Genomic DNA, 19,857 nt, shown 5'->3' with positions numbered 1-19,857 from the left:
CCTTTCAAGATAAGAGTGATTATGAAGTGAAGGGTGGCATCGGATTTCTGCACCATCTTCTCTTCTCTTCTCTGCTCTAGTCTTTGATGAGACTGCGCGAATTTTCTGAAGGTTTCAAAAAGAAGCAGGGGGAAGCATTAAAGCCACTTGCCTATTCTTCTGTAGAATCACAATATGCAACCAAAAGACTTTTGGTCTCTTGAAGTATAGCAAGAAAAATAAGTTACAAGGATAACTTTTTTGCACATCCAATGGATGCATGACCAGGCTAACATCTGGAGAACTGAAAGGACAAGCCAGCACTTCAGCAGCATGCCTGTAAACATACTGAAAAAGAATTACATGACTCATCAGACCACCCTCACTGTCTTTCGTTGACCTATGGTCTAGTCCTGATGTCCATCACAAGCACATTTAAGTGTGAAACAAAATGGTTTGCAGTATGCAGTTTTGGCACTCTTTTCCTTGGGCACCAATGTCCCCACTGTTGCTTCATCAGTTGATCTTCCTTGGACAAGTTTTGGAAGGTACTAACCATGAAAATTAGTAGCAGCCCCCAACATGACTTGACCCATGTAAAGTCACCTTAAGTTACAATCCTTATCCATTTTTGCCCTCCAACACATCAACTTCAAGGAATTCTTACTTATGTGGCTGATATGTTTAATGACTGTCTGATGTAAATGATGAAATATGCTTGATATGGCCTCCTATTTACACAGTGTTGATCAGGGTGAACTATTTTGTTGTTGTGTTCAATCCTCCAAAGATGTCAGTATGTAACATTTTAATGCAGATATTTTTGCCGTTGTGTTTTTATGCCTGAGGGTGAAAACACATATTCTGTGTTTTTCTTCCTTTTTATTATACCCGTCTGTTTTTCTATTTTTGTTCTAGATGGGAAATGCCTCCGAAACATTTCTGTTCATGTCTAAAATATCAAAAGACAATGACTTCATCATGGGAACGCTCTACACCATTTTTGGTGAGTGATTTATCCCCCCAAGGTCAATCCTTTTAATGTGGACTCAAATTCTTCAGCTCTTTACATTATATTGCTCTGTGTCCTAGGTGTGCTGTCGGTGCTTGGAAATGGCATCCTGCTGTTCGTGGCCTATAGAAAGAAGTCCTCCTTGAAGCCAGCAGAGTTCTTTGTGGTAAACCTGTCCATCAGTGACCTGAGCATGACCGTAACCTTGTTTCCATTTGCAATACCTTCAACCTACACACACATGTGAGTGACAATTCAGGTTTTCAATTTTTTTTTCACATTTCATCTAGTCCTCTTTTATGTCATCTTCACATTTTTATCTTCATGAGAGACAAGGATAGAAGGAAAAAGACAGATGAAGAGTGAGGTTAGAGGAGTGGTTTGAAAGGCAAGGCTGTAGCTGCCGACGAAAACCAGGGCTTTAACAGCCTGAGCAGTAGTTTACGACATGCATTAAAAGACAAATTAAGGTTTTGTAAGCAGATGCTTGCAGACATAAATTCATCATATTTGATTGTTTGTGGATACGACAGATAAAATACAAATAAATGCATTTTTAAAGGATTTTGTGATTTTTCCATTTGTATAAAATGGAGGTGGAAATATACTATCATGCTAGATTTGCAACACATTAATGGTATATCTGATATTGTCACTTCAGCAATCAAAATTTGAAAAAACCCTCCACATTTATGAAAACGTTGATATTCTAATTTTGAGATCATTTTTGCTTGTAATTCTTGCTGTGTGCTCATAGCATAGACCTTGGGAAGAAGCAGTAAGTGATTTCTGACTTTTTGGCCAGAGTTTTGCCTCTGAGGCTTTACAAGGTTGTTGAGCCCAACTGCAGCCTCAAAAGATGACTACAGATGCTACTCAAGGTTGGAAAAAATGCTGAAAAAGACACAAGTAGCATAGCAAGGCCCTGTGTAGTGCAGATGAAAAGCCAGAATTTTCAGTTTAACTCTGTGTGAAGTTTCCAGGTGTATGATTTTAAGTAGTATTTGTGCAAAAAACAATAAACAATGCAAATGTCTTTTTAACTCCACTGTCATTGAGCTTTGGACAATAACATGTTTCCTATTTTTGTAATATTTTCTATGTGTTGCACTGATAAAAATGTTTTAGATAATGTGGAAAGCATTTATGTCTCCTTTGTTCATGCATCCTACATAATACCTTTGTCTGTCTTCTGTCTCTTCCTATGATTGTCTGCCTGCTGTCTTATTCTCTGACCATTCGCCGCTGATAGCTGTCATATGCACCATTATTGGGTCAGAGTGCTTCACCGCATGCTACAGTTGAATATGATCCAGGAGACCAGAAAATGTATTGCAGTCTCATTGACTGAAATTCACCAAAGGGAATTTGCAGGCAAACTCTCACTTAATATCACACAGTAACACATGTTCTGTTTTCTTTCTCTCTCCATTCAGGTGGTTGTTTAATGAGACAGCCTGTACTGTGTATGCCTTTTGTGGTGTTTTGTTTGGCCTGTGCAGTCTGACCAACCTAACAGTGCTCTCCTGTGTCTGCTGGCTCAAGGTCTGCTGTCCTAACTACGGTAACAACACCAGTTTTTAATGCTTTACATTGCAAAACAATGCACTATTTTAACACTAAGGAATTTAGTGACCCGCGAGAATGACCCAAACTGAGGCAATAAAGAAAATCAAAGACATGGTTGTTTAGGGTTATTGTGAAACCAGTGAAATAAGATTCTGTGTGATCTCAGTGAGTTTACTTGAAATGTAATTCCATTATTGGTTGTTTTCCATGGATGATCTACAGAAACCTTTTGCAACTTTTCAGGTGTTTTCCATTTAACATTTTTTCATTCTGCAACTCATTTTGAATCACAACCAAACTTATGCTCACTCACTCACATGAACCACTTTGCTGTGTCAAACTGTTTCTCTATGGGAGTTCTCAGGATGCAGTTGGCATAAGATGCAAGTGTCCCTGCCTCTTTCCAGTATCACTTCACAATAATTATTTCACGATGCTTTATATTGTAACTAAAGACTCTACAGTATTATTCCAAGGCCCCCTAACAATCCAACTATCCCGGCAGCCACTTGGCAGCAGTGGGAATGAAGAACTCATTTTAACAGGAAGAGACCTCTGGCAGACCCAGACTCAGGGAGGGAGAGCAATCTGCTGTAGCCATTGGGGAGTATGAGAAGAAGAGAGAAAGAAAAGCATAGAGAGACAACATACACTACCAACACGTACACATTGCAGTGCATCAAGTAATATTCTTTTGTTAGACGCAGATAACATCACAAACAAACCCAGAAGGTGTTTTTGTTTTGTTCTTTTTTGTTGTCGTTGTTGCTTTTTAAGTGGCTGCCAAAACAGCAGCATTATTGGATGTTACTAGAAAAAGTCTGCATTGAGAGGAGTGGTGGTGGAGTATGCTAGTTTCTTGTTTATACTCCTTTTGGATATTTGAGTTTGGAGCTTTGGCTTTGTTTTAACCCTTTTATTTATTTCATTTGTGGCTATTTTTTATTCTCACCTGACTCACTGGTGCCTCACATCAAGACAGTCCTGAGTTCAATTCCACCATCAGGCCAGGGCCTTTCTTTGTGGAGTTTGCATGTGCATCTCCCTGTGCTTGTGTGGGTTCTCTCTGGCTTCTCTCACAGTCCAAAGACATCCAATTATTGGGGTCAACTGGTAAATCTAAATTGCTCACAGGTGTGAATGTGAGCAATCTACTGTTAGGTCTGTGACAGACTGGAAACCTGTCCAGGCCCAGGGTGCCTCTTCTCCTAAGACAGCTGGGATAGGCTCCAGCCCTGAATTTGATTGAGTGGAAGAATGAATGGATGGACTTAACTCATTGGTTAGGTTGTGTTGTATAGAGTACTTCCTTGGGCGAAGATAGAGAAAATAGGCTTTGGCACTGGAAATTACCTCAATGCGTGTTTACCCCTTCCATTAAAATGATATGCAGGAGTCTATTACAAGCATGTGAGTGAGAGGTTTGTCTCACTGCTGCCTAGACTGTGCACATAAGGCGCTGACAAAAAAAACGACACGTGGCGCATATCTGTGAGATGCTACCAAATTGACACAACATCAGTGTTTCATGCCCTTGGAATGAGACCTAACTGATGCATCTCTCTTTTTTCCCTGTTTCATTCCTGCACATTTAACAGATATTTCTTCTTTCTTCATTGAATGACATGATTCAATACTTTGTTCCATTCTTGTTACAGTTTAGGATGAACAAGTCATATCTGATATCCACATTTGGCCTCTTAGCTAGCATTACCTTATTTATTTGACTTGGTCAAGGAATCAAAGGGCTGGCTGTATGATGCTTCCAGTGTAGATATAGCTTAATTCCAGCGTAGCTCTAAGAAGACCAAAAAAAATTACTGTTGCAGAAGGGTTTTTTTCTTATTCTGTATCATACATCCCCAAAGGTTCTGTGTGATATATGTACAGTGGGGCAAAAAAGTATTTAGTCAGCCACCGATTGTGCAAGTTCCCCCACTTAAAATGATGACAGAGGTCAGTAATTTGCACCAGAGGTACACTTCAACTGTGAGACACAGAATGTGAAAAAAAAATCCATGAATCCACATGGTAGGATTTGTAAAGAATTTATTCGTAAATCAGGGTGGAAAATAAGTATTTGGTCAATAACAAAAATACAACTCAATACTTTGTAACATAACCTTTGTTGGCAATAACAGAGGTCAAACGTTTACTATAGGTCTTTACCAGGTTTGCACACACAGTAGCTGGTATTTTGGCCCATTCCTCCATGCAGATCTTCTCGAGAGCAGTGATGTTTTGGGGCTGTCGCCGAGCAACACGGACTTTCAACTCCCGCCACAGATTTTCTATGGGGTTGAGGTCTGGAGACTGGCTAGGCCACTCCAGGACTTTCAAATGCTTCTTACGGAGCCACTCCTTTGTTGCCCGGGCGGTGTGTTTTGGATCATTGTCATGTTGGAAGACCCAGCCTCGTTTCATCTTCAAAGTTCTCACTGATTGAAGGAGGTTTTGGCTCAAAATCTCACGATACATGGCCCCATTCATTCTGTCCTTAACACGGATCAGTCGTCCTGTCCCCTTGGCAGAAAAACAGCCCCATAGCATGATGTTTCCACCCCCATGCTTCACAGTAGGTATGGTGTTCTTGGGATGCAACTCAGTATTCTTCTTCCTCCAAACACGACGAGTTGAGTTTATACCAAAAAGTTCTACTTTGGTTTCATCTGACCACATGACATTCTCCCAATCCTCTGCTGTATCATCCATGTGCTCTCTGGCAAACTTCAGACGGGCCTGGACATGCACTGGCTTCAGCAGCGGAACACGTCTGGCACTGCGGGATTTGATTCCCTGCCGTTGTAGTGTGTTACTGATGGTGACCTTTGTTACTTTGGTCCCAGCTCCCTGCAGGTCATTCACCAGGTCCCCCCGTGTGGTTCTGGGATCTTTGCTCACCGTTCTCATGATCATTTTGACCCCACGGGATGAGATCTTGCGTGGAGCCCCAGATCGAGGGAGATTATCAGTGGTCTTGTATGTCTTCCATTTTCTGATGATTGCTCCCACAGTTGATTTTTTCACACCAAGCTGCTTGCCTATTGTAGATTCACTCTTCCCAGTCTGGTGCAGGTCTACAATACTTTTCCTGGTGTCCTTCGAAAGCTCTTTGGTCTTGGCCATGGCGGCGTTTGGAGTCTGACTGTTTGAGGCTGTGGACAGGTGTCTTTTATACAGATGATGAGTTCAAACAGGTGCCATTCATACAGGTAACGAGTGGGGGACAGAAAAGCTTCTTACAGAAGACGTTACAGGTCTGTGAGAGCCAGAGATTTTCCTTGTTTGAGGTGACCAAATACTTATTTTCCACCCTAATTTACGAATAAATTCTTTACAAATCCTACCATGTGGATTCATGGATTTTTGTTTTTTTCACATTCTGTCTCTCACAGTTGAAGTGTACCTCTGGTGCAAATTACTGACCTCTGTCATCATTTTAAGTGGGGGAACTTGCACAATCGGTGGCTGACTAAATACTTTTTTGCCCCACTGTATAGGTTGAAAAATCGAAATAAACCACCAGACAACCAAAAGGCACGAGAGACCACAGAAGAGAACTAAAGTGCGTGATGACAGAATTATTTCCATGGTTAAGAAAAACTCTTCCATCTCCACGGTAGTTTGCGTGTCATTGTTAAGGTTTATAATCAAGATATGTCTATAGTCAATATATGTCTTCATGACTAGATAACAAGAGGGTTTCCTCAAGGTTTATATTAGTAGTTACACTGAAGATTATGAAGGCCAGAAATAGCTGTACTATTTTAATGGTTTGTTAAGCCCCTTGAATTAAAGCTGAAAGTCTGCGCTTTTGTCACAATTTATTTAATCATCCACTCTGGTGTGTACAAAGACAGAAATTACAACGCGAAATGTGTCATTGTCCGAAAACAACTAATGACTGCAGCTTTAGCAGCAAGAAAGGCTTCTATAGATGAATTGAATGAATCCAAATAATTGTAATACATAAAAGTTTGTGTTTCCTGTCATTCATTGTGTGTTTTAAAATGTTAGTTGTTCACATGTGCATTTTTACCACTTCAGATGTTATAGAAAAACTGGTAATTGTTCTTAAAAACTGTAATGAATGTAACATTTCAGTATTTCAGTTATCTAAATATCGTGAAAGCATCAAAGGCATCTTTATTCTGGGTTAAAAATCAAGGTGTTGATTCCTTGATCTCAACCTTTCAAAACTGTGTGCCAGGCTTGTCTGAAAGCTCTTTTAGTTCAGCTACGATGGTCCTTACGTGTTCACTTTCAAACCTCTTCACCGTTTCTTTATTATTTATCTGTATTAGCTTAACTCAAGGTCTGCTTCGTATTCATACAAGTACTTAAGGTAATCATAGAGTTGGCTGCACAACAACAACAACAACAATAATAATAATAATAATAATAATAATAATAATAATAATAGTTTCGTCTTCAAAGCATCAGCTCTTTACACAGGTTAAAGTGAGTAATTTTTTTCAATATATACCAATAGAGTCTTAGTGTTATTGCTATGCGAAGCTTCACTAATCATACTTCTACTCACCTTCTTTTATTTGTGGGTTTGCATCCATAGTCTAAAAGTTTTAGATAAAATTCCCATTGAGTTCAGATAGAATAATGAGATTTTTTCCAGTCACAACTAAAAGGGTTCAGCTATTTGCTAATTAGCAGCAGTAAAAGGGTAAAAGTAGACTGATTATTGAAAAAAAGACCAGATTTAGAAATGCTGAAGTTTTGAAATTAAATTCTCAAAACAGGGACAGAATTAGGGAAGAGAAACATTTATTGCAACATTCATGTTTGTGTAGCTGGACAGTATAAACCAGTTAAAATTTCATTGTGTCATACAGCGGGGAAAATAAGTATTTGACACATCAGCATTTTTATCAGTAAGGGGATTTCCAAGTGGACTATTGACACAACATTTCCACCAGATGTTGCCATCAAGCCAAATATTGACGTCATACAAACAAATCAGAACATATAAGTATACAAGTTAAACCACAATAAATAAAGTGAAATGACACAGGGAATAAGTATTGAATACATGGAGATAACAAGGGGCAAAATGACATAGAAAGCCAGGAGATCACCTGAAATCTGTCAGTATTGATAGAGAAATCCTGTCCCCTATCAGTACTAATTGATATCAGCTGCTTTAGTCCTAATTGATGGCCTATAAAGGCTCCTCATTACCCAGAAGGCACACAGGAAAGACTTCATGATGGGTAAAAGCAAAGAACTCTCTCAAGAGCTTCGTAATCTTATCGTTGAAAAGCATTTTGATGGGAATGGTTATAGGTGCATTTCCAGAATGCTGAATGTTCCTGTGAGCACTGTGGGGGCCATTATCCGGAAATGGAAAGTGCATCAGTTCACCATAAACCTGCCACGATCAGGTGCTCCACGCAAGATCCCTGTCCGAGGAGTCCAAAGAATAATCAGGAGGGTTCTCCAAGAGCCAAGAACCACTCGGACAGAACTTCAGGAAGACCTTGCATCAGCAGGTACTGTTGTTTCAAAGAAAACTATAAGCAATGCACTGAACCGCCATGGCATCCATGCACGCTCACCACGCAAGACTCCATTGCTGAACAAAAAGCATGTCAAGGCTCGGTTAAAATTTGCGCAACAGCATTTGGAGAAGCCTGTGGATTATTGGACGACTATAGTATGGTCAGATGAAAGCAAAATTGAACTTTTTGGCAGTCATTCTACACACCATGTTTGGAGAAGAAATGGCACTGCTCACCACCCCAAGAACACCATACCAACAGTCAAGTTTGGGGGTGGAAGCATCATGGTTTGGGGCTGCTTTTCAGCAAGGGGTACTGGCAGACTCCATATTATTGAAGGCAGGATGAATGGAGAGATGTACCGGGACATTCTGGATAAAAATCTGCTGCCATCTACCAGGAAGCTAAAAATGAAAAGAGGGTGGACATTTCAGCAAGACAATGATCCCAAACACAAGGCCAAGGAAACAATGAAGTGGTTTCAAAGAAAGAAAATCAAGTTGCTTGAATGGCCCAGTCAATCACCTGACCTAAATCCCATAGAAAATCTATGGAGAGAACTGAAGATTAAAGTTCATAAAAGAGGCCCAAGGAACCTTCAAGATTTAAAGACCGTTTGTGTGGAAGAATGGGCCAGAATCACTCCTGAGCAATGCAGACGACTGGTCTATCCATACAAGAGGCGTCTAGAAGCTGTAATCACCAACAAAGGCTTTTCTACAAAGTATTGAATAAAGTGTGTTCAATACTTATTCCCTGTGTCATTTCACTTTATTTATTATGGTTTAACTTGTATACTTATATGTTCTGATTTGATTGTATGACGTCAATATTTGGCTTGATGGCAACATCTGGTGGAAATGTTGTGTCAATAGTCCACTTGGAAATCCCCTTACTGATAAAAATGCTGATGTGTCAAATACTTATTTTCCCCGCTGTATATATTAATTATTCACAGTTAGCATTTTGTTTTTAATCCTGGATTTTACCTCTTTAGTTCTCACCATCATGCTGGCGTTTGTACTGCTACAAATCTGATGGTAATATGGTGCCCTTTCCACTTGAATCCATAGAAACCAAGGGTTTTATGGGACACTATAAACTGAGGGAAATTCTGCTGCTGCACTCCTCCACAAAATGTTAAAAAGCACAGTTACGTTTTGTGGGCTCTGAGAATTTGTTGTTCTACACAGTTATCTATGACTAAGCCAAACCAGCACAAATAGCTGATTCTGGATCAGTGTAACATTTCAATACACCGTTAGCACATCCAAAAAGCACTGAATTCATGGTTGATAAAGGTTAATTTTCAAGACTTATCATTTACTTGTATGTGCTTCATTAAACCATTCTTTTCTTTAATATTTGAAACTTTGATAATCCGAAGCAGCACTTGACTATAATTCATAATTTATAATTCATAAATCATAATTTAAAAAAACACTGAATATGCAGGCATAAATTAATTGATAACCTGTAATTTAGTTTTAATTAGGAACCCTTATTACTATCCTCACTCGATGAATGGGTGTGCTGATTAAGTGCCAGATTTAAGCAATATTCTCATTTATATCCTTTGCACACTTGCCCATACACACTGCAGGGATCACAGAACTGGGGGCTGCATCGATCATCTTTATAGTCCACTAAGTAAAACCCTGCCTAACAGGCATGTTCTAGTACTTTAATATAATAGAAAAGCAGGTCAAGCTGTTCAAGAAACAAAATCAAAACAAATGGAAAAAAGAGCACAGAGAGCACAAAACTAATGTAGTGCTGCAGGATGAGTTATGAGATGCAGGTGGAGATTATATACATCTAATGAAAAGTGTCCACTTACAGTATATGATGCAGATATTTCAGGATTTGTCCTAACTTTGGCTAATAGGCACATTATAATTGAAGGCTGTGTTATGAAATAGCTCCTCTTGTCTGTTTTTCAGTGGCGCACAGTCTATAATGCAGAGAATAAAAGCCAAGAGACTACAAGCTTCACAAGCAAATGTGTTTGAAATGCAAATGAGCACAAATAATTACACTGTCATATATTTTTTCCTGCAAGAAACTTTGTTCAAATGTGTTGTTTTCTTGCTTTTATACACTGTTACACAGCCCTCCTAGTCAAACAAGCACACAAACAAAACAATGTGGATGTTTGGATCCAGACAATAATTGCAAACATGCAGTGACAGGAGTTTCACACCAACTTATCCCATCTGCTAGCAGAAGGTTAGACCAAGAATAAGTGTAATTTATTGACTCAGAGCAAGCCTCCAACATATTTGCGCCTCAGAAATCCTTGGTCTCACGCTACTTTATGTAAGAATGATTCTAATAGCTTCCAGTGGGCTAGACTATAAAAGGGAGAGTTGAGGACTTTCTTAGAAATAATAATTCCTTCATGTGCCACGTGGATAGCTGGAGTTCTGATTGGGAAAGGGGTGGCCAAAATCAGATAAAAGCCAACTGTAATTGCTGACACAGTTGAGTGAGTGCCTTGGGGCAAAATGACCCCCCACCATCAGCTTGAACCATAAAAAAGGGCTGGCATCCTGCTGAAGGGGCTGTGTGGTGTCATGAGTAAGGTTTCCTCTGTTCTCATCTTCACTTCACTCACAACAACTTTAGAAGAGTGTTGCCAGTAGTGATGTGCGAATCGATACTGAAATATCGATTCCTCCGATACCAGTCATTTATGTTCTAGAATCGATTCTCATATTAAAATATCGATATTTTGGTAATTTAGGGTAAATTTGTAGTTTATCTTTAACAGGAACACAGTGGAAAGAAACTATATAATTGTCTACTTTTGAAGGAACTACTTCATGTTCCGCCTTTCATAGTCATGTGTGAAATACGGCTGTATAAATGTGTCGCAGCCCCTTGGCGTGCGCACTCACAACAATGACTGAGCGTAAATGGAGTCATGCATGGATGTATTTTACCTCCACAAACAGCCGAGACGTGGTTTGCGATACATGTGGCAAGACAGTGAGGTGTTGTGGCAACACCACTAACCTCATCAAACACCTCACAGTAAATCGTATCACAGAATATGACGAGTGTATGTTGAGGCGAACTGAAGAGGAGGAGAGGGACAGGTGGTGCTAGAGGGAGACAGACGTCTCTCACGGAGTCCTTTAGTGCTACAGGCAATGTTTTCAAGTAGGCACAACTTCAGTTTTTTTTTATTTCTATATGACAATTCTGCATTATTAAGCGATAAGAACAAGTAGTCTGATGTCCCGTAATCATTATGAAGCTATAATTTGAGATACAGTAAAAGATACAATAAATAAAATATGTTTTTGTACAAAGTATCGGTATCGGATCAGTATCACTGATACCACCCTGAATTTTACTTGGTATCGGATCGGAAAGGAAATCAGTGGTCTCGCACATCACTAGTTGCCAGGGTTGTTTTGGCATTTTTTTCTGAGCCCCTTATTTGCTGGATAAGTGCAGTACTACTTGTAGTATGTTAATAAATCACAGTGTATCTTAAATGGAGCCTACTATATCTTCTTTATGTCCTTATCTGTCAATAATCAATTCTAAAACTCTTTTCTCTTGTCCTCCCTCTGCCTTCTCACACTCGTCTTTAGGTAACAAGTTTTCATATGTCCATGCATGCCTGCTGGTTGCAGGCATCTGGTGCTACGCTGGAGTCTTTGCTGTCGGTCCCCTGTCGGGCTGGGGAGAGTACGGGCCTGAGCCTTATGGTACAGCATGCTGCATCAACTGGCATGCGCCGAACTATAATTCTGCAGCTATGAGCTACATCATCTGTCTCTTCTTCTTCTGCTATATTTTGCCCTGCACTATAATTTTTCTTTCCTACACATTCATCCTGCTGACTGTCCGTGGCTCACACCAGGCTGTGCAGCAGCATATGTCCCCACAGAACAAGATCACCAATGCACAAGCGCTTATCGTTAAGGTACGTGCATTATTTTCTTTTCAAATGACTTATACTAAATATTATTTCCTTCATGAATTCATGTTTGCATTGCATTTTATTTGCTGTGTTGTGTCTATTTTTTAGCTTTCAGTGGCAGTTTGCATCGGTTTCCTGACAGCATGGAGTCCATATGCTATTGTGTCTATGTGGGCAGCGTTTGGTAACTCAACAACTGTACCACCTATAGCTTTTGCTGTGGCAGCTATCTTTGCCAAGTCCTCCACCCTTTACAACCCTATCGTCTACCTGGCTTTCAAGCCCAATTTTCGCAAGTCCTTGTGTCGAGATGTGGCGAATTGCAGAAGGAGACTCTGTGGATGTTTGTGCCAGGGTGGCTCTGCAGAGAAGGGAATTTGCAGGCAGTCCCATCACAAAGAAGAATGCAACTCTACAAGGTTATCCAATGGGTTACCAGAGAACCACAGGACCTGCAGACACTGTCCTTGCCCAGAAACAGACAACGGTAATAGAGAAAATTGTATAGACTACAGTCCTCAGCAAACCGCCAGGATTCTTCAAGGATCCGTACACAGTGAAGTGGCTGTCAGCCAGCTCTCCAATGAGATGCAGAGTGACTTTCTCTAGAGGAACAAGTGGAAAATGAAGTATGAAGCAAAAAGTGGCACGAATGAAGCCCAAATAACAGTAAGTGCAAGTTGGGGGGAAAGTGAAAATGCAATCAAACAAACAAAAATGGTAAGACTGATTTAAAAGAAATAAAAAGTTTAAAACTACTTTCATGCCTCAAATATGTGATATTGCCAAAAAAATATGTGGTTAAAAGCCAATACAGGAGGATAAGCAAGCCAAACATTTCACTGGTGTGTGCATCAGCATTTTATCAGGTCAAATGAACAAGTGTCAGCAACTATGTGATCAGTTCAAGTGTAAACCAAGACTGAAGAGTCACCATGCAAGTCATTTTACGCTGGGCTTGGAGGGAGGAACTGACGATGAAACTTCCTACTCCCTGAACCACATTTTATCTGTTTATTATGAGTACTGTATTTAAATATTATGTATTTATGTATGCCTCAAATTGAAGGACCACAGGGTTATTGTTATTGTTGTTGTTGTTGTCTTTGTTGTTGTATCTAAAATGAAAAGAGTGCTTTCACCTCATTGTCGAGGAGAAATCAAAACCTCTACTCCTATAGTTAAAGCAGACACTTTGGGTGTTAATACAAAGCACTTAGGGAAAGATTTGGCTTGGTGAGCCACCTTTTTGTCCAGAAGGTACATCTGCAAGGAGGAGATGTTGTCTTCTATTTCCATTTTTCCTAGTCACCTCTGTCCAGGCAAGAAGATTTTGATGGAGTGGAGAGTGTCAGCTGTTTAGGCGTTTCAGCCATTTTTTATAATAAGCCCTTTTTCAGTGACTCAAAAGTAATTGGACTAACTAACATAATTTTATTGTTTTCAATACTTCGATGAAAATACGCTGCAGTCAATCATTGGCTGAAATCTAGAACATGGACGTCACCAGGTTGTTGATTTCACCGGTCCTAATGTTTTTTCTGATAGAACTGAAGAGGTGAAAAGTCTTCATGCAACATCTTCACAAAACTTAAAGAAGTTCAGCCACTTTCTTTCCAAGCTCCTTAGACTATCTCTCTGATAGATTTTATATGACTTTTTAGGCTAATCTACAAAGAAAATATCAACATTTAGAGTGAACAGCTACCAAAAAGCATGTTCAGCAATTAACTCCAATTCTTTCATCAATTTTAATTTGTCGTAGAGTAACGATGGAACAGGTCTCATCTGGGCATGAAACCTTTTGACAGTAAATCGTCCAGTTACATTTGAGCCTCTAAAATTGAGGGACATATAAAGTTGAAAAAATAAAATAAAATAAAATACAATACAATAAAAATGACTGTAATTTCTGAACTTAAACTTTAGGTTATTGCAGTTACTTTTGTTAAACTTCTTGTCTGATTTAAAACTCACCGTGATGGTGTGCAGAGGCAAAATTGCCAAAAAAAAAGAAAACACTGTCCAAATACTTATGGACACTAACTGTTTGTGATCAGAACTACATTGAACTCTGTCAGTGATTCTGTTTGGGTGGTTTTAGCACTTTCTGAAGACCAGTTTAAAAGAGCAAAAAGAAATTTCTTTGTGCAGAATTTCTGCTGCAAATGAATTAGTATCTTTTATGACATTAACTGTGGAAAAGACTCATTAAAAGGCTGATTGATGATTTATTTATCTTGAATTCTGAGCCTGGGATTATAAGGTTGCCTTTGGTGGCAGAGCTGGGTCATATTTTCATTCTTTTCAAAAAGAAGAAGAAAAAATAAATAAATAAAATGAAAAAAACAAACACCTGCAGCATTTAGAACTTAAAAGCTTATTTTTCATATTTTGGGTTAGGATTTTTTTTCATGTCACAGAAGCATCTCTACAATGTAGCCCAACTAGCCAAGGAAAAAGTGAGATGGTTATTTGGTTTAAAACAAGCACTTTAGGAAAACAAACTTTTTCATTATCTTTGGTTGCCTTAGGGCTTGGAAAGAGGCTTTAATCAGGGTACTAAAAAAATGTTGTCCTGTTCCAAATTTCCGCAAATAAACAAGTTAGTGTGTTATTATTACTGGCTTCACTGAGCACCAAACCTATGAGACTAAGACCCAAAATTGTAATAAAGCTGAGCGATCTTTTAATCAGAGCCATTTTAACAAAATGGGAGAAAAAAGCCTGCCTGTGGATAGAACGCTTGCCTTTAGTACTTCTTTTGCTTGTTTTTAATGTGAGAGACACAAGGCTTTGCCTCAGCACCCATCAACATTATTTTAATTTAAAAAAAAAAAAAAAAAAAAGCATAGTGAGGATGGATGAGGTTAACTGAAATGTTTGTCCAACAAGCAATTTTATACCACCTCCCTCCCGACAGCATAGGCCATCAACTCAAAAGTACAAAACGACCTGCCATGGGCAAAATTAATTGGATGTGCTGGAGTGCAACTTGTGATTAACTGGCATGACTTTGATACCATGATTCCTTTCTTACAGAAAGGCTGAGACCGAAGACTGCAGTTCTGTGCAGTTTACACACAAGCGCGCACACACACACAAAAACTACAAAAGCATTTCAGATTTTCTGCTTTCACGTTCAGTTTGGCATGGAATAATTAGCTTAAAGTCATGCAAAACAACCAGGTCAGCACATGTGGTGCATTCTGCTGTTTGCTACAATAACTCCTCTAGCCTCAGTCGGGACAGTTTATTGAGAAATGGATTCAAAATTACTAATACCACCTGAACTATAATACTCCACATGGGCTTTTCACAAGACACTTAGCCCTGGGCTTAGACGCTTGTTAGCTCAAGGCTTATTTCTCAGTTGTGAACTTAAGTTGTGTTCAGGCTGACATTAGCATTGCTCAGTTTGCTGAGGCTAGAACACTGATACGTGGGAGATTCAGCAGAATTATGTACTTCTCTTTTTGGTGTTGTGCATGTAAAACTTTGTGGTGAGGTCTATTGAATATGAAAATGAATATGCACAGCCGCACACAATATTATTCAAATGTGGATGATGCCGAAAACAGCAGCTGCACAGTATTTCCTCACTTGCTCTGGCACTGTGCACAGGCAGTAAACTGTATAACCTTGGACAAGCCAGGAAAGAAAAGGAGGGGGAAGTCCAATTTATTTTATTAAGCAGCTTTAATAAAATTGTCCCAAAAAACACTGCCAAACTTATTAACTATTTCAAAATCCAGGAATTTTTTAAAATATTAGCAGAATTCTTTCTGAAACGCGTATGAGCACTGTGAATCCAGGGAGTTTGAATAAATTAAAGTAAGTCATACTTACTTATATATGTCACAGATATGAACGAGTGCCAGATTCTCCACCTTTAAAGAAATTACTTCTGCAAAGAAAAGACACAAGTTAGGGCAGAATAGTGATTAAATGTGATAACTCACTAGATACTCATTAAATATGTGACAGCAATGCAGAATATGAGAGAGGTAGGTTGCAGAAGCATGTCTCATAGTGTTGTAATTCTAACTTTTGTCTCGGTGTTAGGAATTACTTCACAGTTTTTTGCCATCTGATGGGACTCATCTATTACTTAAACCAGCTTTGCATGAATATGTTACTCAATCAGATCCACTACTGACTTTATGATTAGTTTAGTTTTATTTATTAGTTAGTCACATCTTATTAGTTTATTGAATATATAATTTCCTACAATATTCATTAACTACAATGTCATTAAGATAAGGGAAGGCCATAAGTATGATTGTATCCATTTTGGTTATGCGACTAATCAAAGCTAATAAGGTCAACACTTTCTGCATCGCATAAAAACTCTCTCCCACACCGACACTAAAGATCAGTCAGGAGGTACTTTAATGCGATATGATACTAGGTTGGTGCGTCTTCATCCTCATGCAACACACCACCAACAGTGCAGCCTTTTGCGTTTTCTACTGCAGTGCTGTTTCCTGGCTGAACACCAAATGACAGCTGCTTCAGTCTCTAAAGTGGGATAACCCCAGGCAACCTTCAGCTCAGAGTTTACAAAGCCCAGATCTGTAGTATTTGCTGTGATATAACTCTGATTGTTCTTAAAACTATTTTGTGAGGTTTCACGAGAATAAAAGCAATGGAAAATCTCGAGTCTGGCCATATTAAAAGAGTTATACACGTCAAGTGTTGTGAAGTTCAAGTTTGAGAATCTTTTGAACCTGGAGCTAACTGTGAAATGAGGTGAGGAAAGCCTCGGGCCGTCTGGAGCTCGAGTTTATTTCAGCTGACTCATGTACATGTGAAAACTTGCTCCCTTTGCAAAGACAACAACAGGCTCTCCACGGACTCATAGAGTCAGTTTTTTATTTTTTATGAGGATGTTGTAGACAACATTATCTTCAGCTTTTCATTTATATATCAAAGATTTCCTGGATGTTCAGGGTAAGCAGCTCATTGCTGTTTCTTGCTCCACAACCTCCAGGTTGGAAAAAAAAAAAGTGACACAAAGCCTTTGAACTGTGTGCAGGATGGTATGGTAAACATTTCCTAGAAAGAAACAAATGATTGTACTTATTTTTCTGTTATGTGACTAATGATGGTGGTTTCATAGTAACTATAACATTTTAAACATGAGAAAAGTAGTATAAAAACTGAAGTGTGTGAAGTTTCTGCTTGTCATGCTGCAACCAAAGGTTACAGTCACCTTTACACTAACTGTCAAAGCCAAAAAAAATACTGTCTTGGACTGTCATATTTTTCTACCAATATCCAGGTTAACATAATAAAAAAGAAAAGAAAATGAAAAACAACATATCAAAGACTCGGCTTCAAGTCCAGTGCTTGATAGGCTCTGTTTTGCCCACAGTCTTTGGGCAAAAAAAGGACATTCAAAACAGGAAACATAACTGTGAAAATCTGATTCTGATGTCTATTTTTTCTATTCTGTTCTACTCTATGAACAAATATTGCAAGTACCTAGGTGTGCAGTCTGTACTACTAGCCATTCACCTGGGTAATCTACACTGACTTTACTCCTTCAAATAATATTGCATTGTATATATCTGACGTCAGGGATTTCATGTCGATTGTTTGCATGGATGAAGATAATACGTGTTTGTACAAATGCCTAATTATGATGTATGTTATTATAAATATCAGTCAAAACATGAAAATAGAGATGGAGCAACACCTTGCAGTGTCTTGAAATGGTGATGATTTTTATTTTCTTGATGTTTTAAATGCAGTCCAAACAAGTTTCAGTCCAAACGAGCTGCTTACTTCCTTTTCCCCCTTCTAATGTCTATAGAAAAGAGAAAAAAGGCTGGATATTCAATTGGCCATAATATAAAGCCCATTATCCAAGTGGAAAACTTATCTATAATGATGTTAATGTGCATGCATCTGGTGAACTTGAATTGAAAGATTTAAGTACTTTGAAGGCTTTAATGTTGTTAAACAAGCTTATATGAGCATTTTACAATGAGGGAGGTTACATTTAGTGCCAATATGTCTGAGCTGTCTGAAAAAGTTCAAGCTTGGTGCAATTATAGTTAGTCCTTGCATTAATAAATCCTGTTCCCACCATTAGAGTGTGTTAAAACTTTTGCTAATCATATTAATCTTAACCTTCTTTCTGAAGGTTTCTGTATCTGTATCTTCTGTATCTCTATATTCTGTCAAGATACAGCCTGGCAACATGGCAAAAACCTTTGAGTCTATGCTTGGTCAGAATATTACGTTACATTCTGTTTGCACTGTGTTATAATAGCTGTATTAATGCATTGTAAATAAAGATTAATGTAATTGAGCAATGCAACTAGAATTTTCTGACTAAAACAGCCAAGTCTTTAAATCAGTCCATGTTTCCCTTTTTATTTTCTGAGATGCAGTTTTGTTCATGAGTACACAAACACCAGGAGTTTTGATGCACCTTTCTTCAGCTTTTTAGACACAAACAAAGCTGAATGTGTTGTGTAAATATGTATATGTGTGTCTGTATGTATGTATATGAAAACAATTCTGTCTAACTACATAGGCTTGAACAAATGCGTTAGATGTATTAAATTATTCTCATTGTTGTCAGTGATGTTTCAGATGCACTGTGAAAATGTTTACAGCTTTTGTTTCTTGTTTTAAAATTATTAAAGATTGTTTAAAAAAGTGTAACATATATTTAGCCAATGCAATATCATTTGTTCAGAAGTAAAATGGAATGATAAATAAATATTATTTGGTATTTAATTGGGGTTTTCTTTAACTACTTTTAAATACTATACACAGAGCCCTAAAAGACACAACTTAGTCCTCCAACCATAAACACTGAAACTGGGTCCAGTGCAGTTCAGGCATCAGACATAGGCAGGGCTTCTTGTTGTGACGGGATAGCCACAAGCCCCTGCTGATCACTACTGCTTTTCTGGTGTTTTTCCTGGAGAGCCTTACCTCACTTTAACTTACTGGATCTTACCAACCACGAGTTTGCCTTGTAATCGGAAGGTTGCCGGTTCGATCCCCGGCTCGGACAGTCTCGGTCGTTGTGTCCTTGGGCAAGACACTTCACCCGTTGCCTACTGGTGGTGGTCAGAGGGCCCGGTGGCGCCAGTGTCCAGCAGCCTCGCCTCTGTCAGTGTAGCTGTGGCAACAATGTAGCTTGCCATCACCAATGTGTGTGTGAATGGGTGGATGACTGAATGTGTAAAGCGCTTTGGGGTCCTTAGGGACTAGTAAAGCGCTATACAAATACAGGCCATTTACCATAATATGGTAGTAGTTCCATATATCTGTCTTTATGTGGGGATTTCATTCATCTTCAGTAGAAAAACATGGAGGTTAGTAATGGGAAGATTGGCCTCCCTGACCTAAAACATAGCAGCTTTTGATTGTTCTGCACTAAGCATTAAAAAGCTATCGCAAATATCATGTTCAAGCATGAAGTAGCTTATGAGTGCACTTGTCACTGCAGTACCCTAGGCCAAAGGTCAATAATAGACTTTTTGTCATATCAGCTTGTAGCCATACATCTCAGACGGTCCTGTCAAGTGACCGCCAACTAGATTACTTTACTGATCCGTGTATTTTTGAGCATCAGCCTTCAGTTTGAGGAAAAAAAATGTTCTAAGGAAAAGCATTGCCTGAGGTGAAGGTCAGCCTCTCTCTGTCTCTGCTAACTTGTAACTTGTGTCTATCCCTATTTTCTTGTATTATGTCCTGCTTGTGTGCACACACAAACATGTACATCATGTTTTATTGGGGTTTCATTAAGAGGATGGCATGGACTTTTAGTCATAATTGACTTTTACAACAGCGGTGTGCACTTCCAAAACACGAATCCT

The 19,857-nt window shown here is 38.9% G+C and overlaps 1 protein-coding gene across 2 annotated transcripts in view; it reads left to right on the top strand.

The window, feature by feature from the left end:
- opn7b (opsin 7, group member b) overlaps positions 1-18,733 on the top strand; it is a 194,689-nt gene extending 175,956 nt beyond the window's left edge. For both annotated transcript variants that reach the window (XM_004545979.6, XM_076878380.1), the window contains 5 exons: positions 898-985; positions 1,072-1,234; positions 2,428-2,555; positions 11,682-12,016; positions 12,122-18,733. In XM_004545979.6, the coding sequence (XP_004546036.2) occupies positions 898-985; positions 1,072-1,234; positions 2,428-2,555; positions 11,682-12,016; positions 12,122-12,622 (1,215 nt within the window). In that variant the 3' untranslated portion in view covers positions 12,623-18,733. The remainder of the gene's footprint in view (positions 1-897; positions 986-1,071; positions 1,235-2,427; positions 2,556-11,681; positions 12,017-12,121) is intronic.
- The last annotated feature ends 1,124 nt before the right edge of the window (positions 18,734-19,857 follow it).

Source organism: Maylandia zebra, linkage group LG20 (assembly GCF_041146795.1).
Source record: "Maylandia zebra isolate NMK-2024a linkage group LG20, Mzebra_GT3a, whole genome shotgun sequence".
In the NCBI taxonomy this organism is placed as follows: domain Eukaryota; kingdom Metazoa; phylum Chordata; class Actinopteri; order Cichliformes; family Cichlidae; genus Maylandia; species Maylandia zebra.
The sequence above is the reverse complement of the archived record's forward strand: the minus strand, read 5'-3'. Positions and strand labels throughout refer to the sequence as shown.